This window comes from Terrapene carolina, unplaced genomic scaffold (assembly GCF_002925995.2).
Source record: "Terrapene carolina triunguis isolate 2854851 unplaced genomic scaffold, T_m_triunguis-2.0 Scaffold93, whole genome shotgun sequence".
Lineage (NCBI taxonomy): Eukaryota > Metazoa > Chordata > Testudines > Emydidae > Terrapene > Terrapene triunguis.
The window spans coordinates 6,552,042-6,574,308 of record NW_020664444.1 but is presented as its reverse complement, the minus strand read 5'-3'; the positions used below and the strand labels follow the sequence as shown (position 1 = coordinate 6,574,308).

Here is a 22,267-nt window from a genome sequence, read left to right as displayed (position 1 = left end):
ACTACCCGAGGGGGGGCGCTGAGGGGAGTAGCGCGCCTCGCGGCTGCCCCTGCCCCTCCCCCTCGCACGGCGCCGCCATTTTGCAGCCGGACGGCGAGGGGCTGAGCCAAGCCGCCGCCTCCCCTCCCTCCGCCGGCCGGCTGGGCCGCCGCCTTCTCCCGGGAGCCGGGGGGGCCGGAGTGGCGCTGAACGGCAGGTAAGGGGCTCGGCCACGCCGCCATCTCCGCCTAGGGCGCGCTCCATCCTCCGGCGGGCGGGCGGCTCTTCCCCATCTCCCGGCGGGGGGCAGCTGCTCACCTCCCGCCGCGGGCGGCCCCGCTCTGCCCCCGGCGTGGGAGGGCCACCGTCACGTCCCCCCTGCCTGGGCGAGGCGGGCACCCCTGGGGCGGCTCGGGTCCAGTCTGCCCCCGCCTCGGGGCGTGGGGTGGGGGATGGGTTCACTGCCATCCCCCCCCCCGCCTCAGGGCAGGTAAGGTGGGGGATGGGTTCATTGCTGTACCCTTTCCTCCCCTCCCCCACGCTTCACAGGGCAACAGGGGCGGGGTGGGGTGGGGTGGGGGATGGGTTCATTCCTGTTCCCCCCCCTCCGTGCCTCTGGGTAGGTGGGGTGGGGGGTGGGTTCATCCCCATTCTCCTCCTCCTCCCAAGGGGAAATCCTGTGGTGGGAGAGTTTCCTTTCCTAGCATAGGAAATAAATTGTAAGCCCTCCAGGGAAGGGAATTTCCTTTGTGTATTTGTACGCAACGGGTTCCCAATCCCAACTGGGACCTTTGGGTTCTATCATCATCTAAATATTTCCAACTGCAAATGGGGAGGGGAAGTGTGTGTGTGAGGGGAGGGATTAATCCCCAGCCTTCCCCTGGGGTGGGAAGTTCATCTCTGTCCATCGTCCTCTATGTAGGAGCAATGAGGGCGGGACCCGATGGCAATGGCTCATCTCCTTTATGCTCTGGAAGCTGTGATATATTTGCGTGCTTTCTGTCTCCATTCCCTTCTTTCTATCAAAGGGCCCTGAAATCCCGGGGGTCTAGAATCTATTGTGAATTGAGGTCAGTTTTCACTGGGGCTCAATCCGACAATGTTATTTTCCTTATGTACCTGAGTGGCTGTGGTATGTTACTTCATAGCCAAAGCAACACAATAGGAATTGGGGGCTCGGGGGAGGTGCTGGGAAGACAATCTGGGGTAAATGTTCTTTTCTCAAACCTGATCCAAACTTCGAAGGTCAGTCTGGATAGAGCCATTGGGTTATGTGTGTGCATAGATATGCACTTGTTTCGAGGCTATGACTTTACTCATAGTTTTGCCGAATGAGTTGGCGGTAACCCCAACACCTGTTTCAGGATGACCAGGTCAATGTTACCCCCAGATTTACCATCCTGGAGCTTGCATTATGCATATACCTATCATTTCCTCCCCTACTTTAGCCCAATTGTTACCTCTGCAGTATACCGTACTGACCTGCAGAACTGGCGCTTCAAAAGCACTCATGAAAATGTTCCTGTCTTACTAAAAAGTGAGATGTGATCTGAACAATAAATTGGAAGCCAGGAACTCATAACTTTGGGGAAAATCTCTTAACTCTTCTGCCTGGGTTTCCTCATCTATGAAAAATGGATAAGAACAAGGCCAAGGTTTGAAAAGCATTGCACAAATATTAAGTATTATTGTTTTTAGGCTCACTTTATAGAGAACCCCCAAACTATGACTCTCCTGCTGACATAGCACTGTCCATGCCGACGCTTTTGTCGGTGTAACTTATGTCACTCAGAGGGGCATACCCCAGCGGCGTAAGTTGTACTGACAAAAGTGCTAGCGTAGACATAGCCTGATAGTTTTCCTTGTTCATAGACTCAGCTGAGGGCAGGGATCGAAAGGACCTGAGGTCTGATCTGTCTTATTAACTGAACAGGTGGTTTTTTAAGGTTAGAATTGAGGCACACTCCTGGGGTCTGCTCTACTGTTGTACCTGTTGCAACCTCTCTCTATTAAAAGCCTCTGTGGTATCATGAGCCAGTTTTTGATTCACAGGAACTGAGCAGAGTGCTGCACAGTGGTGGAGTGTTCTATTTGTAGGAAATACCCATCCTCTTCTTGGCTCTCAACTGCTGATGAGCCAAATATAGCTTCTGCATCCTGGACAAACTGAGTAAGAGTAGGTCTAGTTGCAAAAGCTGGTAAAACAGCTTTAATATAGCTGGTCAGTGTTTGAATCCAACAGCTGCTTCCATAAATGTGACTAATACACAGTCATTTTTGTGAAACATTTGTGGTAAGGTATGAGATGGAGACATTGGCCTAAGTTAACTTCCTTTGTTTGAGTTATGCTGCTGGTATTGATACGTTCAGTTGATACGCTTTGAAGGTATTGGAGTATTTATATATTAAAAAGCAAGTTGCTGAGTTTTTAGCAGGGCTTTGGAGCTGTGCTCCAGCTCTGCTCCAGCTCCAGGCAAAAGCCTGCAGCTCCACTGCTCCGAAGCTGCTCCGCGCTCCAGTTCCGGGCTCCGCTCCAAAGCCCTGGTTTTTAGCACTTTGTTAATTAAGATTGTACTTATTTTATCTCTATAATGGTGGCTGCAGTTCAGCATGATACTGTCACTGAAGTGTTCTGTTACCTTGTGGCATAAAAATGTGATATTACAAACTGGAATAAAGAGTATGGAGAAATCCTGAAGTGATTCATTGATTTTTTGTGTGTGTGCCTTTATTGAATAAAAGTGTCTAAATTGTCTCTTGACGTTTGTTTTCTCTGTGGTGTTTCCATAGGAGCAGTTTTAGTGTTGAAGAATGACAGCAGCTACATGACCAAGTGGATGCATTGTACAAGAGGGCATTAGTTACATCTGCCACCTTTATTGAACTCTTCCTTAAGTTCAACCCTTATTTGTAAGTTTATAATTTATTGCAAAATAAGCAAACATATACAGTGCATGTATAGTATATACCAGTGTTTCTCAAACTGGGGCAGCCGCTTGTGTAGGGAAAGCCCCTGGCGGGCCAGGCTGGTTTGTTTACTTGCCCCGTCCGCAGGTCCAGCCTATCGTGGCTCCCACTGGCCGCGGTTCGCCGCTCCAACGGGAGAATGACAATGGCAGAAAGTTAATTAGACAAATAAATAAAAATGGTAGGCAAACAATCTGCCCTGTCAGATGTAAACTGAGGAAGATGATTAAAAATTATGTAGAATTTGTGATCTGATCTGATGGGAGTTTGAAGAAATCATTCTTGGTGCCTTTCTGCTAGATGCTGCCATGAGTGCTGAGGACAAGACAAGGTAGAGAAGACAGGCTCCACTCACACTCCTCGTGTTTTGTTGCTGGGTGCACTGTTTAATGCCCAGATCTTTAAAAAGAGTAATGCTTATGTGGCACAAAGGATTGTTGTAAGGATTACATCTTTGTAGTATTGTTCTTTCTTTGTGTTTTTACCAAACAATTCTGTATGAGGATACAGGAGGATGAATTAGTCTGCAGCCCATATTCAAAGGAAACTTGTTTCTACAGTAAATATTGTAATGCTTAATATGTCTTTTATTTTTTTGCAGTATTTTAGAAGTGGAAAGACAAAGTAGGTTTTGATGTTTTGTGTGGCATCAACTGAAATAGGAGCCATCATGAATATAACAAAGGGTGGGCTTGTGCTGTTTTCAGCTAATTCCAATTCATCATGCGCGGAACTATCGAGGAGAATTGCTGAGTAAGTAATATCCAGTGGTTAGTCTTTGCTGCCATCATAGCATGTAGGACATTGGTGCAGGTGGGTTGGAAGTAGAGATCTGTCTTCAGCAGATAAGAATATTTTGTAAAGTTACTTAGTAAAACTGAGCCATTGTTTGGAAAAATAAAGTTACCTACAAGGTACACAGTCAGTACAATAAATCTTTGTTCCTAATCAACTAATCTTGCACCTCTGAAAATAAATATTATAGATGTCTGTTTTAAGCTATCATTTTAAAGAATTAATTAGGGAACTGTGCCCCAGGGCAGTCTGTAGTACATGTAATAAAGGTGTTAACCGTGAAGCTCAGTATAGCAAGCTGGGAGAGGTTTGTTGTTGGATCACCTTGCCCTGGCATCCATAGCATTTAACAACTACATGTAGGGTAGTATGGCCCCTGACAAGCCTTTTTTCATTACTGTGGGACATGCAAATTAGAGAACACAATTTCCAGCGATAGGTAGTCAGTGTCAGTACCTCACCTAAAATCTTTATAGTAGTTGAATTTTGAAAAGATACTGTGTAATTTATTCACTATGTAATTTATTCACCAAATAACAAAGAAAACATTTAAGCTCGGCCTGTTCATTTGCAAGCTGTGAAAGGCCACACTAATATTGTTTAGGAGACATAAGTTACAAAGGTTTTTATTTGGATAGTGATAAATAATCCTATATGTTAGAAAAATCCATTGTTTTCTCATTCCATATGTACAATGGCTTTGTTAGTTATCAAGGCTTGTCCTTTCTGCTCAATACAAATTTATTTAGATGTTGAAGATTTTTAGTATAAAGTGCGCTAGTAGCTTTGGCAGAGCTATTATGTCTTGAATAAATTTATATCCTACTTCATGACCATAGGCGTGCAAGATGCTTTTAGAAATATCAGACATGACAGGTCACTTCCCTACAGTCTAAATTAGACATGACCTAGGAAGGACAGACAAGAAGGGTGCTGAGGGAGGGCTGAGGTTACACAGTGTTTGGATGTGGGGATATTTGTGCATCATTCATGCTATTAGTCCCTTTTTAGTAATTGGCTTTTCTATGCTAATACAGACATATTAAACCATAGTTTAACCTTCAAAAGCTTATTAATTACAGCTTTGTCTGCTCTTGCCCTCATTTCACCTCTTCTCCAGTCTTGATGGGAAATTTCACTGGGAAAGGACCTATCTAAACTCAGTCTTGTAAAGCCTCATGCACATCTGTGACACCATGTAGATGATGATGACGAGAAACTTGTTGCATAATTTCTAAAATAATTCCAAGTTATATGTTCTTGTTCATTGGTAGTTTTTTTTACATTGTTTTTATTTGTGGACAGGCTTAGATCAACCTGTAATGTAACTCTTGTAAAATGTAAATTTGTGAGAAATCTCATAGTAAAACATTTGTCCTGTGATTTATGAAGTGTAGATTTGTACAGTGTTATGAACATTGGGTTGGGCTGCTTCTTTATTCTGGTTTCCATTCCCTTTAGTGTAATGTACTGATTTTTGCTTTTCTTTTTCTTCAGTCGCTTGGGGGTAGAGATGGGCAAAGTTCAGGTTTATCAGGAGCCAAACAGAGGTGAGCATTTAATGGTTAAATAAACCTCTCATTCTGCCTCTATGGGAGACAGTATATTACCTAACCCTCCTTAGAATTTATTTACAGAAAAGCGAAGCACCACTTCTCACATTTGTGTTCTCTCATACGCGTGAACTTTCACCTCTCCTCTTCCTGCCTTCTGAGGACTGTCACTCTTCCAGACCACCTATTTTTGTATGTGATCACTAGCATACATCTCTCTCACACACACACTGTCGTATGCTGTCTCTCTCCAGTTAGTTTTTTTTATATTGTTCCTTCATCCTCATTAAATGCTGGTATTGTCATGGTGCAATATTATTGGTCAGAGGGTTCATGTATGTAGCCAACATCATCACCTTCTTTAGATCCAAAAGGATACATTTTCAAGTCCTCATGTGGGAACTTATCACATGACTCACGTTATCATTAGTGGGAGTTGTGCACCTAATGCACACAAGTCTGTAAACTTGACCATGAGTATTGTCTTCAATATGGCTATTCTCTTTCAGTTTGAAGACGGAGAAATTATTTATATTTTAGATTTGTCTATAGCGTATGACGACCTCATGGAGTAATTCCATGAAGTCCTGTTGTATGTTTCTTAAATCTTTGTATGTTTCTCTTCTTGGCAGAAACAAGGGTGCAGATTCAAGAATCTGTGAGAGGAAAAGATGTCTTTATCATCCAAACAGTTTCAAAGTGAGTAACAACTAACACATATTCTAAAGAAACTAGAGTAGTTTCTGACATGGTTTATCTTTAAGAATTCTTTTGTCTTAGGTTTTCTTTTTTTGTACATATGAGAGATTCACAGATGGGCCAGTTGGTCTCTGTGATTTAAAAGGTGTGTATGTGGGGGACCGTCTTATAATCTGACCATTTACGTTGTTTATATTCAGATGAATCTGGATTTTGCTCTATGGGTTTCTGCATTCTTTTGCAATGTACACTCTGTTCCTTACTTTGTTCTCTTTAAAATCTTGTTGTGATCGACTACCCTGAGTGCAGCACCACTTAATGCTTTTAAATGTGGGAGCACTCTCTTCAAAGCAAATGGCTCATGTGACTCATTAAGCAACATAATAATTGTATGTTCTCAAGAACATACACAGCTCTACAATTCAAAGGCATACTTCTAGTTTCTGACAGCAGCAGAAATGATGGGACTGGTTTACCTGATGATCAGTCCTTCCATATTAATATATGCCACTCAATCTTTTTCTTTAGCGACAGGAGATAGGATGTTAGTTGCTAAATATTTAAAGCCTAGTGTTGGCCAAGGCCTATTTTTGGCCAAAATAATAGGAGAATGTATTGTGGGAATCTAAAACTGTTAGTCCTGTCCGTAGTGAAAACATATTTACTCAATTTTTATCTTGTGGTGCAAAGATGTGGGAGACAAATTACAATGTAGACCTTATTTCAGCAACATGTTGTGCTGATACGGTCCTGAAAATGTCTTTCTAAACAATGAGGCTGGTGAACAGGCAATGGGAGAAAAAATTATGAAGTATAGTCCTAGTGAGAAATTAAAATAGTATGTCAAGTCCAGTGGCCTACCTAGGGTGCATATTTGGATTCCTTATAGGGATATTTCAATTGCCAGTTTCTCTTCAAGTCCCTTGAAGCAGATGTAGGTATCACATTGAATTCAGCTAAAGGATATTTATGCGTGGATACAGAACTAGAAACTTCTCATTCCAGGGATGTGAATACTACGATCATGGAACTCCTGATCATGGTGTATGCTTGTAAAACCTCCTGTGCCAAAAGCATTATTGGAGTGATTCCCTACTTCCCATACAGCAAGCAGTGCAAGATGAGGAAAAGGGGCTCCATTGTCTCTAAATTACTGGCTTCGATGATGTGCAAAGCTGGTAAGAATGCAGGATGTTGTGAAATAATCAGGGCATGGTGGGCTTCTGATGTCATATTTAACTTCGAGGCAGCTGTGTGCATTAAACTGGGAACTTTAATAAGAAATAGCTCTAAAGATTTTTAGCAAGAGGAAATTTTAAACCCTAGAGAGGAAAATTCAACGTAAAAGCAATACAAAGTGGTGAGTGAAATGCTGCATTAAAAACGAGCACGTCTTTATAACATCCATTGCAGAGTCCATGCCAAGCTGAGTTGGTGAGATAAGTCTGCTGGAATTCCTGCTATCCTGGAAGGTGGGGTTCCTTTGCTGTGATACTGCTGCTGGGTCCCTTCTCTCCCTTCCTAACTCTCTCTTGGGCAGTTGTATTTCTGTCAATTTCTCTCTTACCTCTCTGTTGGGTGATCCCACTTACACCTACTTTTAAGGTGGCATCTGAGAATGGGATAAACTCCCCTGATTCCTCCAGGGCAACCACCTGCCTGCTCTTTCCCATGGCATCTGTCCTGGGAGCATGTGGACGGTTATAATGAACACTTCATAGATATGCTGTGTAATTGTGCAGTCTGGTCTTGTAGATTTAATTAAATATTGATTCTCGTTTCATGGGAAGAAGTGTGGGAGTAATTGGAGTTTGGGATTGGGAGTCAGGAGTTCTGAGTTATAATCTCAGCTCTGTCACAATCTTACTGTGTGACCGTGGGCAAATGACTTAATCTCTGCCTTAATTTCTTCAAATGTGGAAAGAAGGTGGCACTTATCTATGTTATGGGGGTGTTGAGAATTTTAGTCAATTTTTTAAATTGCTCTGAGGGCTTTGGTAAAAGGTACCATAGAAATGCAAAGTACTCCTATTTATTTGATACCCCATAAACCTTAATGGGAGATTTATTTACCATGTGTACTGCAATAAAAACTATAATATTATTTTGTTCTAGTGCAACAGAATATTGATGTTCTAAACAGCCTTTAGTGAAAACTACAGGAGGAGTAAATTTGGTATCTACAGATAATATTTAGGTTTGTCCTGCTTGTTTTTCATGCAGTGGCTTTTAAGTGTTACTCTCTTTTTCAAAGGTCTAACTCACCTTATTACAATGGATTTACATCAGAAGGAAATACAGGGGTTCTTTAATATTCCGGTTGATAATTTGAGAGCCTCTCCATTCTTGCTTCAGTACATTCAAGAAGAGGTGAGCAAGGCCTACTAATGTGTATGAGAGTTGTCATTTCAATGTTGTATTTCAGGTTATCCCTACATTTGTTGAGTTTAGAACATCAGTAAAGATACTATCAAGTGAAATTTAGTCCTTTTTTTTTTTTTTTTTTTTAAAGTCTGTTGAAGAGAGGAGGAATCTCATTTTTTTTGAGAGTTTTAAAATGGTAGTTTTTTTGTTTTTTCTACTGTTGTCATCAACATTCTTCCCACTCTATAGTCACGAAATAAAAAGTTAGGAGTAGGGATCTTTAATTGTGAAAGTGTAAATGTTAATTGAGGACATTTAATACAATTATAATAGATCAGACTAAAGATCACCTAGGCAGCATTGTCTAATGATGAGAACAGATGACTGGTAGTCAAGAGACCTTGATCTGTTGTCTGTTGATCAGCTACCTACTTAGAGTGTGGGATTTTGGGAAACTGAACTTCTGTACCCCAGTTTCTCCATTGTAAAGTGAGTATTGCCCTCTTTTATAAAGTGTCAAGAGACTTGTGAATGTAAAGTGCTGTTTTAGTGAAAAATATTTATTGTAACATCCTACTGCTGTCAGTGGTTAATACCCAATGCTTTGGAAGAACATGAATGCTTCCCACCCTAAAACACACACATAGCTAACCTGTCAAATGGAGGGCACTCTTCAACCCAAGGGATTGTTTTATATAGGTATAGCTTTTGTCTGTACTAAAAACTCCATGATGCACTTTTGTTATGACATTATTTTAAACTGGTGTGGGGAAGTTGGCAAATTTATGGCAGTGATTGTTTCTCAGCCAGTGGTTAGCTGGTTATATATGTTTGGCATTAGTAAAATTTTCTCAAGTTAAGATGGCAATAGTATAAAACTCATCTGCAGATTTTTGGAAGCTGGCAAACTCCGGGGGTGGGGGGGAGGGTTGGGGTTGGGGTTGGATATTTAGAAGGTGTTTTTCTTATTTCACTTCCTTTATCTTTTCTCTGCTTCATAGAACGACTTACAGGAAAGTAAGCTAACTAAAAGGACCTGACATACTTGGTTTCCCAGGATTTAGGCACACTTAGTGCCTTCTAGCCAATCCAGAGGCCTATATTATATGTGTATCTCTTCATAAAATGGCCATGTAACGCTGATCAGGAAGAACTTAATACATCATCTATATTTCATGATTACCAAATATGCTCTGGATGTCATGCATTTTGAATACTACAGTCTGCTAAATGTTTGTTAGTATCTTTAATGGGATGTATTGAATAGTGTGAAACAAGTTCAACTTGATAAAAATGGAGATTATTTACAAAGAACTTAAACCATAGGTCAAATTGTAAAGTTTGGGAGCTGCTGGTGGCCATTCCATGATCATTTCCTGTCCAGATCCTATGAGAATCGAAGATGAAATTGGATTTTCTTCACCCCAGGATACCCATTAGTTGGATACTATGTGGCATAAAGTCTTCATGGGCTTCATGTTTGTGTATATGTCTGAGCATGCTTATTTAGTGAACATTTCATATCACCTTCACACACTGTACAGCTTGCACATTAGATGTTAGTGACTTATCATAATTCTCTGCTGCTAGGAGTTGCCAGTGCCCATGTTTTAAGTTTTGAAGGGCAATTGTTGAACAGTTCCAGGTTGTTGACTTAGCTTTTGCATGAACTGAGTAATGGAAATCACCTTTGGAGATTTGGCAGTTAAAAATGAGACAATCATGTTTGAACAGAAATAGAGCCTTCAATATGTTAAATGGCATGCCCTACCTTGTCCATACCTTGCATTGTATGCCTCTTTCATATGGCCTGTCTAATTTTACAAGGTCTGTAAGTCCATTGCTTCTTGTCTATCCTCAGTGGTTAAGAAAAACAATTTTTCTCCCTCCTCCTTGTAACAGCCTTTTATGTACTTGAAAACTTACTTGTACTTATCATGTCCCCCCTCAGTCTTCTCTTTTCCAGACTAAACAAACCCAATTTTTTCAATCTTCCCTCATAAGTCATGTTTTCTAGACCTTTAATCATTTTTGTTGCTCTTCTCTGGACTCTCTCCAATTTGTCCACATCCTTCCTGAAATGTGGCGCCCAGAACTGGACACAATAGTTGAGGCCTAATCAGCGCAGAGTAGAGCGGAAGAATTACTTCTCTTGTCTTGCTTACAACACTCCTGCTAATACATCCCAGAATGATGTTTGCTTTTTTTGCAACAGCGTTATACTGTTGACTCATATTTAGCTTGTGGTCCACTATGACCCCCAGATCCTTTCCTGCAGTACTTCTTCCTAGGCAGTCATTTCCCATTTTGTATGTGTGCAACTGATTGTTCCTTCCTAAGTGGAGTACTTTGCATTTGTCCTTATTGAATTTCATCCCATTTACTTCAGACCATTTCTCCAGTTTGTCCAGATCATTTTGAATTTTAATCCTATCCTCCAAAGCACTTGCAACCCCTCCCAGCTTGGTATCATCCGCAAACTTTATAAGTGTACTCTCTATGCCATTGTCTAAATCATTGATGAAGATATTGAACAGAGCCGGACCCAGAACTGATCCCTGTGGGACCCCACTCATTATGTCCTTCCAGCATGACACTGAACCACTAATAACTACTCTCTGGGAATGGTTTTCCAACCAGTTTTGCACCCACCTTATAGTAGCTCCATCTAGGTTGCATTTCCCTAGTTTATTTATGAGAAGGTCATGCGAGACAGTATCAAAAGCTTTACTAAAGTCAAGATATACCATGTCTACCGCTTCCCCGCTATCCACATGTTCTAGCTTGGGGCGGAGGAGGATTTTCCTTGCTAAAGGTGTCCGGGCATCTGAACTGTGGGGCAGGGAGCCTCTGTGCTATCAGTGACTCCTCTTCCCCATTGGACCCAGGCATCATGAAGGAGGAAGCTGCCTGATTTAAATGTGGAGGGGACAAGACCTGAACTCGAGGGGAGGGGGGATGGTAGATCAGGTCACGGACCCTGGGATTGGAGGAAGACGGGACTGAACAGGGAGAGGGAATTGGGATGGAGGGGGAGAGTAGATTGAGATCCAGAACCAGTGGTGAGGCGGGGAAGAGAGAGAATTGATAAGGAGCCAAGGTCTGGGGGGAGAACTGGGACAGGCTGGGGAAAGATACTGGAACAAGGAGCCATGGGTGGGGGTAAGAACACTGAGATTGGACAAGGAGCCTGAGGTGGGAGCCAGTGGGGATGGAGAACAGGGATGTGGGGAGAGGGGGAAGAAAGAGACTGCAAATGGGTGGAACTGGGACTGGCTAAGTGTGGAGAATGGAACTCGGATGAGAAGCCAAGGGTGGGGAAGAGACCAGACTGGGGCAAGTTATGCTTGGGAGGAGTGAGCAGAAGAATTTGTGCCCACTAGATCACACTCCCCTCCAGAACCTGAAATAGATTCCTGAGTCTCACGATTCCTCTGCTGTCCGCAAATAACTGTGAAACCCTCTGGTTAAGATTCCCATCCCCCTTTAGTGCTGGTCCACATAAGATGACAACCTACTACTGCTATCAGTTATTCTGTTTGATCAAGTGGTAGTGGTCTGTGGAGTGGATGTAAATATGCCATCCCTGCTGATGATCCATATGGGTTTCAGTATGATGCCACATGATGGAACTTGGGTTTTTTCAGTTTGTTTTTAAAAATGTAGGAAATTACACACAGAAAACAACATTAAAAGAATATTTTTAAGGTTGTAAAATCTAGGCATTCAAAGCTAGGGTTATTTGCTTAAACTTGAAGTATTTGATACTTTAGATATTTTTTTAAATTCTTAAAAATTTAAAATTATCTGTGGCACTTAATGAGCTTAAATTTCCATAAAAGATATGACATAGTTGATCTCCGTTGTTTGCTACAGATCCCAGATTACAGGAATGCTGTGATCGTGGCCAAATCACCTGCATCTGCAAAGAGGTGAGTAAGATCTACTCTCTTTGATTGGAGCAAGCAATATGTAACTAACGTAGTCCCTGATTTTTAGCATTAAGTTCAGGGCACTGTCATATGAAATGAGAGACTCAAAATGAAGGACTCAGATGACCAATTTATTTATACATGAAACTTTCCATATTGTTTCAGTAGTCAGTATTGCCGATACAAATAATTTACAGCACTGTGCAGTTAACATTGGGTCCATGTGGGCATAGAATACTTGGGAAATCATTGTGGCCTCAATGACTAGTTTTTCAGTGAAGCTTTATTCAAAATATTTGAAGTTTTACCAATGTGTGTGGAGCTATATGTGTATGTATGAATATATAGAAACTGTTTCTATATGTTGTTTATTACATCTGAATCTCTGTCCTAATGTGGGACTTGAAGTCAACGTGAAGGGGATAAATAAAAAGCATAGTTGTATAAAGGAACACTGTCAAGGTTGGTAGGCTAAAAACATAGCTTCTCCATCTTCTGCCAAATCTGTAGAATGAAATATTTTTCTGATTACTAAAGTATGGACAGAAATAGCTGATCCACTACCTAATGCACATTGCTGTTTCTCAGACATTCTGCTTTACTCTTCTTTTTTTTTTTTTTAATATTGCAAGCAGTCAGTTGAATGTTTGTGAAATTGTCCATATCTCAGTACTTTTCTTTTAATATTTAAGATATGGCCTTCAGCCTCTTCCAGTTTTATTATAACTTCATTGCTGTTTTAGAAGGTCTTTTAAAAATTGAAAGCATGAAAAAGTGAATCCAACAACGGAAAAACAGAGTGTTTAGCATTCTAAAAATATTTTAGGAACATTTATTACATTTAAACATGTATTTATATTTAAATATCTATTGTTTAAAATTTCAACTATGGATGAAGAACAATGGCAAGGCAAATATGACAACTCCAGTGGTCCAAAATTGTTGCTTAATGTGATCATGATTTAGAAAGTGACTGGGCAAATCCTAAATATAGAGAGTTTATTCTCTAGTCTGGCTGAAGTGTGCAGGGTCCAAGGCAAACTTTCTCTTCTCATTGAGATTAGTATTTTATCATGTTAACATGCTTGTTAAGTAATCATCATTGATTTCTGGTTTTGTTTATTTATGGCTATCTATCCCTCTGCTCTCTGATGGAATTTCACTCCTTTAAGAAGCTGATAAGGAGCTGGATGATAGTTTAAGAATTAATGGTGGCTTTTCCGCAATGACAACTAATTACTGGTGGAAGTGTTACCTAGATTTGTTTGGGCAGAGGAGATAAACTCTTGACAAAAAATAACCAAGGAAGACAAATGTCAGCCTCAAATATTTTTTCTTTAGAATGCATATCTGTGACAGGAGATGGCTTAGTCTATTGTAATTCAGAATGTTTGTTCAGTTTCTGGTCTCATTTCAAAATTCAGGTAAAAGTCATTTTGCATACAGCCTGAGCTTTATTCAGTTTAGTGTGGTGTCCTGATTTTGCCAGTTAGACTTTATAAAACTCTTGTTTGTTTAATTGGAATTTTTAATTAAAAAAGCAGGTGGTTGGAATAAAAATCATATGCTGTATTTAAATATTTGTTTAAAAAAATCCTTATTGACTCCATAGATTGTAAGTGAAAGACTCTTAAATCTAACCTAGCTTGCCAGTGATGCTACTTCACTTGGCTTGTACAATGAAACTGGACTTATCAGTTCTAGTTTTTCACTTGCTATCTCCCTTCTTTTCTTCCCCTAAGCAATCAAACAGTTCACTGAGGTTTTAAAATTTCATTGAAAGTTTTATTTTTAACACATCTAAATTTGTACCCTAAACTCCTTAATATTGACCCTTTACGTAATTCCAGATTGCAACTGAAGAAATGGTGTATGGTAAGGGATATTTTTCATTTTGCAAGTTTACTAAAACTCAGGTCTTGCCTTGCAACAAATGATCTGGCAATAGGTTAAATAGCTGATTACTCAAGTTTTGTTATTCCTGTAGGATATCCATAGTTGCGAACCAGACTGTCTAGGTTATTCTGTCCCATTTAGTCCACCTCTTGTGTTCGTATACTTAATTTTAAGTTGGGTTTTACTTATTCCCATTTGAAAAAATGTTTACCAAGGGAATGCAAGTTAATCTGAAGTCTTGAATCTGCTGCAGTCAGTTATGGACCACTGTCAAAAACACTGAGAGACCAGTGACAGTTTTAAGGCCCAAGATCTCAGGCTCCCTCAGGACTAGAAATGAGGGATGTATACAGTTGGAAAAGCTCACTTGAGATCCCTAGTTTTCCAGTGGTATACAGCATTAATTTCTAGTAACATTGGGTCATGGCACTGTGGCCCTTAAACTCATGCCAGAAGTGAAATAGAAGAGTGTAAGGCAATAATTTTATATGATTTTAACAGTTGATTTTTAATTCATGTTGCAGCTGAAAAATGGAAGGAGCAAGATGGTAATCTGAACTTAATGATTAACACTTGTTCTATTACTTGCAAAGGCTTGAAACACTTTGGCAAGACCAGTGCAAATGCTTTCAGGACTATCAAGCTTTTCTAAACCCAATGATTAGAAGGTGTCTTCTAGAAGTAGTCCCTGCATTCTTTCCCTCAGTTGTAGGAATCATTCAATTTTTCCTCTATTTCAGAATCAAAAAATAGGCTTGTGTTGTGTTTGGGTTATTTTAACTTTAATGTATTCTTTCCTGCAGGGCACAGTCATTTGCTGAGCGCTTGAGGCTAGGAATTGCTGTGATTCATGGGGAAGCTCAAGATGCTGAATCTGACTTGGTAGATGGTCGACATTCACCTCCTACAGCCAAAAGTGTAGCTGCTATTCATCCCAGTTTGGAGATACCCAGTAAGTAAGTTTGTGTGTGTGTAACTTCTTATATATCGGGTTTTTCTAACCCATTTGAGGATGTTAAAAAGGGACACGCTCAAAGCCTTCTGAAGCTGATAGGCTGCACTTCTTTTCTCATAAAAAGATGCTTAAAAAAAATTCTCTGCTGCCGAGTCAGGGTCTGGTTGGAAGCACCGATGCTAGCACTGTCTTTGCAACCACCCTGAACAACAAATGCAGGAAGTTCTGCTCCAGAACAGGTCACAATCCAGGTTCTTTGACAGACACTTTCCTTCTCCTTTGGTCAGATCTTCCAATATATGTTTTCTCCATCCTCCTAATTCTGAGGGTGATCATGGAGCTAAAAGAGACAAACCAACTTTAATCCTTGTAGAGCTGGCCTGCCCAAAACAATACTGGTACACCGACTTACATCAGCTATCAGTTTGACCTCCCCTAGCTCTGCCTCTGGTTGAGGACCTTCTATCTCAGAACCGAGCCAAGGAACTTATAGTGTGTCTGATCTCTGGTTTAGCAATGAGGAAAGAATTTGCTCCCAAGACATCTATGCTGGTTGGTGCATAGAAGGGAAGTATACAGCCATGGGCACTTGCGCAGCAAATTGGAAAATGTTCTCAGCCTGAACTGAGTCTTGCCAGTAGTCGCTGAACACTGCTGAAATTAGGCATATATTCGACTACCTGCTACATTTGAAATCTTCCGATCTCTCCATCTGTTCTATAAGGGTGTATCTAGGCTCCATCTCCTGATACATCTTCCAGTAGATGGGTTTTGTTTTTTTCGCATCCTTTGGTGTCTAGGGTTTTAAAAGGCCTTGTTTACACATATACTCAAGGGACCTGAATTTAGTTTTGTCCCGTTTAATGGGTTCCCCCTTCAAACCTCTAGCAACAAATTCTTTGTAATTGCCATCAGTAAATACAGTGGTTTTGATAGCGATTATGTCTGTGAGAATCATGTCAGAGCTTCAGGTGGTGTTAGCAGGACCCTTCCTTCACAAAGACAAGGATTCTCTTAGGCCACACTGTAAGTTTATGTCTAAGGTAGTATTTGCACTCCACCTCAGCAAACCTGTTCCTCTTACAGTATGTTTTCCAAAGCCTCGCTGTAGCAAAGCTGAGGAGAGGCTTTATACTTTGGATGTTCAAAGGGTTCTATCCTTTCATCTGGCCTGAACAATCTTTTAGGTCATCTCTTAGACTCTTTGTAGCCTTTTCTAATAGGCTGTAACTGGCTTCCCTTTAATCTTATCATATATCTCACTGGATGTCTGACTGTATCAAGCTTTGCTATGATCTAGTAAAGGTTGTGTCTCCTCTGAGAATAATGGCCCATTGCACTAGGGCTTGTTCCACTTCATCAGCCTTCCTGAGTAACATACCAATAGTGGACATTTGCAAGGCTGCTACATAGACATAAGTACATATCTTTTCCAAACACCATGCTATCACTCAGGGTTCCTGGGGTAGTGTCAATTTCAGCCAGTCAGTGGTGCAGTCTCTTTTCAAGTAATCTGAGTCCCAGCCTGTAAGAGAACTGCTGATGAGTGACCTACATTGGAATGTATATGTGCACAATCACTTTAAGGAGAAAAATCTTACTTATCTGTACAGTAACTGTTGCTCTTTGAGATGTCATGCACCTATACATTCCATGACCATCCTACATTCCCCACGGCTTTGGGTATTGGATGGGGATACAAAGGAATGGAAAGGGAGGTGGCAGCCACGTCCCCTTTGGCTCTGAGCAAGAGGACAGCGGGGACACAGGCACTACCTAGTGCACGGGTTCTCAAACTGGGGGTCTTGACCCCTCAGGGGGTCGCGAGGTTATTACATGTGGGGTCACGAGCTGTCAGCCTCCACCCCAAACCCGCTTCGCCTCCAGCATTTATAATGGTGTTAAATATATTAAAACGTGTTTTTAATTTATAAGGGGGGAGGGTCACGCTCAGAGGCTTGCTGTGTGAAAGGAGTCACCAGTACAAAAGTTTGAGAACCCCTGACCTAGTGATACTGCTGGCAAAAGTCTCTGATTCCAGTGTATCGGGCACACACACCCCTACAGTGGAATGACTATGTGGCCAACACATCTCAAAGAATACCAGTTACTGTGCAGGAAAGTAACCGTTTTTTCATATCCATTTTACACCATTGTTGAGCCCAGAAATCCCAGTTCCTCCCTAGGAATTGAATGTCAGCACAGCATTCTTAAATTTTACTGTACAAATGGCACTGCATACAAGACTTACTGGCTTGAGTTAGCAGACAGCAAACATATGCCTTTAAGGCACCCAGTCCTGCAAATTATTTTATGGGCGGATCCCTGTGCCCATCTGGAACCCCACTGATTTCAGAGGGCTCTGTGCAGGTGTCTACTCATACAGAGTAACTTGCAGGATCGGGGCCTAAATATTTATAGTTGATATCCTATGTGGAAAGACTCAATGCCTTGTGCACGAGATTCTGCTGCCCAAGGAAGCAGAGCAATGATGGTGGAGACAGTTGCTGCTTTGCTTTTATCTATGGAAAAAATGAGAAATGATGAGTAGTGCAAAGCAAGCATTTCCTCCTTCATTTTAGCATGTACAATTTTTCTTCTTCCTTTTTTTTAATCCTTTAATCAGTGCTGATTCCAAAGGAAAAGCCACCAATCACAGTTGTTGGAGATGTAGGAGGAAGAATAGCCATCATTGTGGTAAGTGGATGTTTTGGATCAGAACTCTGATAGCTTTGAATTTAGGAATGTGTGTGTATATTTGTGGGTATCCTTTAAAGTAGGGCTAATTTTGAAGGTTTTCCTATTGTATCTAAACTAAAATTGTCAAACTCCTGACATGTAAGAGAGCTTGTGGTCACTCTAGTCTTAGGGTATGTCTACACTACGGGATTAATCCGAATTTAGATAATTCGAATTTGGGAAACAGGTTGTATAAATTCGATTGTGCGCGGCCACACTAAGCACATTAATTCGGTTTTTAACCACATTAATTCGGTGGTGTGCGGCCACACTACCCCATTAATTTAAACACAGTAATTCGGTGGTGTGCGGCCACACTAACCCTAATTCGAATTAACAAAATCGATTTAGGCGCTACTCCGCTCGTCGAGGTGGAGTACAGAAATCGATTTTAAGTGCCCTTTAATTCGAATTAACTGGCTCTGTAGTGTGGACGGGTGAAGGGTTAATTCGGATTAACGCAGCTAAATCCGAATTAAAGTCCTAGTGTAGACCAGGCCCAAAATTAAGGATACACAGGGCAAGAATTCAGTGGAAGATCCAATCTTTGTTTTCAACCTCAAAAAATAATTTCCTGGTTCCCAAATATAAGTGAAATCTTTTGAAAACAACTTGTTTGGTTATTTTTTTTTAAAAATCCCATCACACTCTAGTTCTCTCTCTTTATAATAAGCTTGAAATGGCCTTCCACAAATCTTGCCAGTGTCTTTTTGAAGGGTCATTATTAAATGCTGAGTTGTTGGCATTTAAAACTTTTAACTAGTGCAAAAACATGGATTGTTTGTTTGGGTGTTTGCTCACTACACGGACATTCTAAGCACATAAGGAAGACATTTAGGTTGTCTCTGAGGTTTCCTAATACCCTTGACAGGCTCTATTAACTGGGGGCAACTGAAATTGCAGTATAAATCTCCTTGATTATGGACTTAATATCTCTGTGCCCCTTCAATAAAATGAGTTTAGCAGGTTACTTTACAGGAATAGAGAGGTTAATTAAGGTTAGTAAAGTACTTGAAGATAATTGAGTAGAGTATGTTGCTAAAATACATTGGATTTCTCTGAAGCTTATGCTCAGAATATTGGTGTTATTGTGTGTAGTGGCTCATCAGTTTGAGCAAAATGGCAAGCTGCTCAGCCTTAATGGAAAAATTGCATTTAAGGCCATTAATTTCAATTTTCTTTTCCCTTTCATAATTTAAATGACCAAGAGAATTTTTAATAACAATTACACACAGGTTGACATTTGAGGGAGTTTAAAAATAAAATGGATCACTCCCTTCTATCTCTCTGAAGTCTTTTTATTTTTTAATAAAATACTTAAGTGCTGTTTTAGTTCTTGATGATGGTGCCAGTTCTCTCTGCCAGTGTAATTTGCTGATGAAGATTTCTGGTGTAACTTCTGAAACTGATTGGTTAATCCAATTCTTGTACTTTAATAGACTCTCTGGGCACTGCTCCTGTATTAAAAGCCAGGAGGACGTCCGTGTGTTGGGGAAGGCAGAGTGAAGAAAAAAGGGATGGTTAGAAATTATCTTCTACAGTTAATAGTTGTTAGCAGGGCTGCATGCAAGATATTAAAGGACTAAAAATCATATATAAGAATAAAATGGAAGAAAGGATGGACCAGTTTCTTTGCCATATTAACTAAAGTTTGGGTAATGATTGAGGTGATTTGGAAAAGCTTTATATGACGACTGTAAGTTTTGGGGTCTCTGTACATCACCATGAATTAAGGGTCGTTTTGTCTTTTAACTGAAGTCTTTCCACATCTTTTTCAAATCAAAGGTTTTATCCCTTGTTGAATTTCAAAGTTCAAAAATAAAAAAATATTCCAGGTTTTTAACTGTCTTGTGGGAATATTTATTATTGTTTTATTAGTAAATACATTCTGGGATTTTTTTTTTTAAATGCTTAGTTTCTTCCCTCATGCACCCTCCTGGTTACATGACTGAATCTTGCTGTATAGGTTTTAAAAATCCTCTTGTGCTTTAGTGAAGAACACTGCAATTAATTGTCCAAAATACACAGTGAGAGACACAGAAAAGCAGGAACTATCAGGGCCAGAATCTACTGAATGGGTCACCTGAAACTCTGTCCAAGAGAGTTTTCATAAGGTGAAAGCCTGGTAGCTGGACTCTGTTGCATCATTTCAAAGAAACAAAGTATCATGAATATTAACACTGCAGATCTAGAAGTGCCAATGACATAAAGACTGATGTTGTCTTAAAGGACACTGGAGAAATTGCATTATTCTTTGGGTTTTTAATATAAAATGTTATTAATTTGAGATTTTAATGTTTGGAGTAACTTTTTCTATAGGGGAGTCTTTGGTGTCATGTTTAGAGCTGTGGCAATTCTCCTCTCCCACACTCTGTTCCTTGAGCCACCATATAGGATAGTAAGGGTTACTTTCAGTAAATTAATAATATGGTTTGTATGTAGACTAGAGAAATCTACTGCCTTGACACCAGTAGAATTACACTAGATCTGTCTGCCTCTGTTGCATGGCCTGTTTGCGGAAGTGTGGAGTCTTCATTGGGCTGGTCTTATTTTGACAGGATGACATTATAGATGATGTTGACAGCTTCCTCGCTGCAGCAGAGACTCTCAAGGAAAGGGGAGCATACAAGATTTTTGTAATGGCGACCCACGGCCTGCTGTCTTCAGATGCTCCCAGGTTGATAGAAGAGTCTGCTATTGATGAAGTAAGTGTGGGCAGGATGGGCTAGCTTCAAAGTTCAGAAGCAAATGAAAATGATGAAAACTCTTCAGAAAATTGCGCCAGCTTTAAAATCCCCGCTGGCTTGGCTCCTAAAATTTTTAATATGGATTATTACTAATTACAATATCAATTACAAATTACAGGAACAATACTGTGGCTGTTTGTTCCTGGCTTCACTTTTCAGAACAGATTAAGGTTTTAACATATAATTATTCCTTTTTTTCAAGTCTTCATGAATACTTTAGTGATGGGTGCAGCATAATAATAAGAGCCTAGGTAAAGGATTGTCAACATATGGAGATTCTCCTTAAGTGAAGAGTAATTAAGAGTGCATCCCCTTGTGCGTGTTTGACAGGATGAAGGCAAGGAAGGACTGTTTCTTTAGCATTCGTAGATAGGTGAGTAGGTAGGCATCCAACAGCAATGTATAACCATTCATAAGGCTATAATCCTGTCAATAAACAGTCACAAAAGGAGATCCTGCTTTGCATCAACCATTTAACTTTCTCGGGATCTGAAGGGTAGAACTTTCCTTTTCAGACTCTGATGTGATAGGGTGCAGATCAGAAACTGAAGGGAAAAGATCAGGGAAAAATCATTTCTACTGTGACGGTTTCTCTCTTTCTCTCTCTAGGTTGTTGTAACCAACACGATCCCACATGAAATACAAAAACTCCAGTGTCCCAAAATTAAGACCGTGGATATCAGTATGATCCTCTCAGAAGCCATTCGCAGAATCCATAATGGGGAGTCCATGTCTTACCTTTTCAGAAATATAGGACTAGATGATTAATCTTTTATTTTTATTCTAAAGAAAAACCAAGGGCCAAACTGGAATTGTATAGAAAACAAGCTGTGAAGCATCATGCTTACCTTACTATTTCAATTGAGTCATTTCTGTTTTGTTGTTTTTCTTGGTTTAAATTTGAAGTTAGACCAGATTTCAAGAGCTATTTTTCTTTGCAGTTTTTGAAAAAGACCCCAAACGTTTTCCAAAAAGAGAAAAAAAAGTTGTTCTAGTTGCTTTTAGGTTAGTTGCACTATATATGGAAAACAAACACTTGAAGCAAGAATTTAGCTCATAAACTAAACATTCCTTTTCCAAAGCTGCTTGCTACAAGTGCTTTAAAAAGTTGATAAAATGAAGTGACTGTATAATATTTGCATTTTAAAAGCCAAAAAGGTTGTACTGTTGTATGCAGTTAAGTGACATTTTGTAGAAGTGCTTTTATAGAAAAGCATATGAAATATGCACCTGTATTTATTTTCTGCAACAAAGAATAAAGATTTGTTTTGTGTGAGCTTTTTAAAAAATGTTTATTCAGTAGTTACTTGCATTTCAGAATGTGGCCCTATCAAAAGTTGCCATTAGGGGGTGTTGCGATGTTGAACAAAGTTGTAAGGTTTGGTACATTTGGTACATTTTCCTTACTAATATAAGCTGAGCGTGCATAAACATTAGGGAAGGTAATTGGCTTTATATTGTTGCTGCTTTACTGTAAAAGAGCAAAGGGGGTGAAGGGGAAGGAAACAAATATATTACCACTTTTTGGTTGAACTGCCATACTTCACTAATTGTATAGAGAGACAATAGTATGTAGTTTATATGGCACCAGAGGTGTGCGAGGTACTTTACAGACAGGGCTCATCTATAATAAATATATAC

At 40.2% G+C, this 22,267-nt stretch overlaps 1 protein-coding gene across 2 annotated transcripts; it reads left to right on the top strand.

Annotated features, from left to right (window-relative positions):
* The first annotated feature begins 99 nt into the window (after nt 1-99).
* Nucleotides 100-21,902, top strand: PRPSAP2 (phosphoribosyl pyrophosphate synthetase associated protein 2). Of its 2 annotated transcripts, none has more exons than XM_024215034.1 (12): nt 100-196; nt 2,770-2,889; nt 3,548-3,699; nt 5,239-5,291; nt 5,927-5,993; nt 6,999-7,171; nt 8,248-8,363; nt 12,234-12,289; nt 14,989-15,137; nt 17,767-17,837; nt 20,438-20,584; nt 21,236-21,902. In XM_024215034.1, the coding sequence occupies exons 3-12, from the start codon at nt 3,581-3,583 to the stop codon at nt 21,392-21,394; spliced, it is 1,110 nt and encodes a 369-aa protein (XP_024070802.1). In that variant the 5' UTR covers nt 100-196; nt 2,770-2,889; nt 3,548-3,580; the 3' UTR covers nt 21,395-21,902. The 2 variants fall into 2 exon arrangements, with proteins under 2 accessions (XP_024070802.1, XP_024070803.1); XM_024215035.1 differs by lacking the exon at nt 100-196 and adding an exon at nt 958-1,049.
* The last annotated feature ends 365 nt before the right edge of the window (nt 21,903-22,267 follow it).